Below are 2,643 nucleotides of genomic sequence, written 5' to 3'. Positions count from 1 at the left end.
ATAAATAATATATATACATTATATATATATATATATATATATATACATGTATAAATTCGTATACATATATAATATATATAGATATATATATAAAGATATAGATATAGATATATATATATAGATATAGATATATATATTCATATATATATATATATATATATGCATATGAGCATATGATCACCTATTTATCTTATATTTTGTCATAGGATTTTATATATATATATATACATATATATATATATATATATATATGCATACGTGCACTTATGTATTCTATATTTTGCGTAGGATTTTTATTTATTTATAATTCCTCAAATCGTTTGCGCAAAGAAAGCTGGTGATTGACTTAGGTTACAGTTTGAAGGAGTGTGAGTCTGAGTGAGACTGAAACCGAGACGAGACTGAAAATTGAGTGTGCGTGAATGTGGATGTGAATATGAATATGAATATGAATGTGAATGTGAAGGTTAAGGTTAAGGTGACTGTGACTGTGACAGTGAATGTTATTGTGAATGTGAATGTGAGCGCGAGTGTGAATGTGAATGTGAGCGTGAGTGTGAATGTGAGTGTAAATGTGAGTGTGAGTGTGAGTATGAGAGAGAGAGAGAGAGAGAGTGTGTGTGTGTGTGTGGTGGGAGTGAGTGAGTGAGCGAGTGAGAGCGTGTTAGTGTGTGTATTTTGTGGTGATATGGCTATTAGGCGGTTCCAAGTCGATTTTTGTTTCTGCAATCCCCTGCCTGCTTCTTTTGCTGATTTGGCTCTATACTCTACTAAAATTATACTACTGAATTTGGTATAGGCCCGAAATTAACGTTCTGGTTTTGGAACCTAAACTCAATTTTCAGGTTTGTCTTGAAAAATTGATCTGGTTTGGTATGAACTGACTTGGAGAATGGTATAAACAGAGTATAGGCGCCTGCCTCCTACTTTTTTTGGGGGAGATGTTAGCAGAAACGAAATTCGATTTGGAACCGCCTTAGGGCGTGTATTGTTTAATACTGTCCGTACCCGTTGAGAAATATTATACTATTTACATTGTGCTTTTAGTCTGAATATGAACAAAAAAATTACCCTTATGAGTACTCGTTTTTAGTCTCCACGGCTTCCCAGCCGGGATTTATAAGGAGTCGTGACCCAAACATTGGGGACCCGTGAGGCCGTGACACCGTGTACTCTCAGTGAGAGAGTGAGAGTAGTAGAGAGCAGTCAGCAGCCTGACGAGAAAACAGGATAAGTGGATTATAGCCTTACATCAGAGTTCCGAGTTCAGACTTCAGAGCCTTGTTGACGGGAGCTATTTACTACTTCATATTTATTTAGTAGGAAAGTCAAAGTAGATACTAGATACTAGTAGAGAGTCTAGAGTGGAGTAGACAGTGGACACAAGAGTAATTAGGACAAAAGACAGGAGTCTGTCCAACTGGCAACTGTGTCTCTCTGAGTCTCTCTACTACTCCTTTTTTATTAAAAATAGTACTTTTTATTAAAATAGTAATACATAGAGAGAGTGAGAAGGTAAATATTTTAGTATGTAGTCTAAAATATTTAGGCGGTTCGGATCACGGCTGTGCTACTTTGTTTTAGGGTTTATCCCAAAATACAGGGGCCAGGGGGGGGGGGGGGAAATAACACAAATTACAATATCGACATTGAACCCTAGTTTTGCCCTAGTTTGTGGTACATTCCCAAATCCTTCGATTGTTGTAATTGAAAAATAATATTGTTTGATATTTACAAAGTGTTTGGGACTGTAGTACATATAGATCTACTAGAGTGCTCGATTTTTTTTATTATCGTATACGACATCAGATATTTCAGGTCGACATACACGATATAGTGGGTCAATATGTATTATATTAACAAAATTTGAAAGTTCAAAATCACAAAAAAACCAAAAATCCAGGGGGGACCCTAAAACAATGTATTTAGCACATCCAAACCGCCTTTCTATTTTATTTAAAAAAAAGGGTACAGTAATATTTTTTTTAAACCAAGAAAAACAAATGCTTTTCGCTTGTGAGTGTGACTGTGCTCGTGGGTAAGTCCTGTGTGCTGTGGGACTGTAGGAGTGTAGGCTGTATCAGTGAAGGCTGAGAGGCTGTATCAGTGTAGGCTGAGAGGATGTATGATATTTCATACCTTGTGAGCGGAACATAGATACATATATGAATATTCATATTCAGCTCAATCTCAGCCGGTTGATATCTACTATAAGCACGTGCCACGAATACATAGTTCAGTACATCAACAGTAAATGATAGGATGGCAGCATTTTTAATATTAGGTGCCGTGTTTGTCGCTAAGCAGGTATGTGTTTGCCCACGTAAGTATACGCACTCAAAAACTACAGATTTTGAGCCGATAAACATTTACATGTAGCGCACAACAAGCTATATGCCGAACGCGGGTAAATTTTCCAAGGCTTAAAAGTTTAAAATCATCTGAATGAGTACCTACTGTATGTATAAACTTGGTGGCATCTATGTGCCGTTATTGGTCAAATTCGCATTATTAGTAAGTGTGCCGTGTGTATTTGCACATCCTTGCTTGTCTAAATTTGTAGTTTTAGTTGCTGGTAGTATGTACGCACTCGAAAATATACTTATACTGATTGTAATTTTAATAGCCGGCGTGCTTTCGATA

General features: G+C 36.4%; 1 protein-coding gene across 1 annotated transcript in view; it reads left to right on the top strand.

The window, feature by feature from the left end:
- Nucleotides 1-2,205: 2,205 nt before the first annotated feature.
- SARC_06070 (hypothetical protein) overlaps nucleotides 2,206-2,643 on the top strand; it is a 3,204-nt gene continuing 2,766 nt past the window's right edge. The window contains exon 1 of the mRNA XM_014300041.1: nucleotides 2,206-2,307. Within this exon, the coding sequence (XP_014155516.1) occupies nucleotides 2,263-2,307 (45 nt within the window). The 5' untranslated portion in view covers nucleotides 2,206-2,262. The remainder of the gene's footprint in view (nucleotides 2,308-2,643) is intronic.

The sequence above is a fragment of the Sphaeroforma arctica genome, assembly GCF_001186125.1.
Source record: "Sphaeroforma arctica JP610 unplaced genomic scaffold supercont1.419, whole genome shotgun sequence".
Taxonomy (NCBI): Eukaryota; class Ichthyosporea; order Ichthyophonida; genus Sphaeroforma; species Sphaeroforma arctica.
The sequence above is the reverse complement of the archived record's forward strand: the minus strand, read 5'-3'. Positions and strand labels throughout refer to the sequence as shown.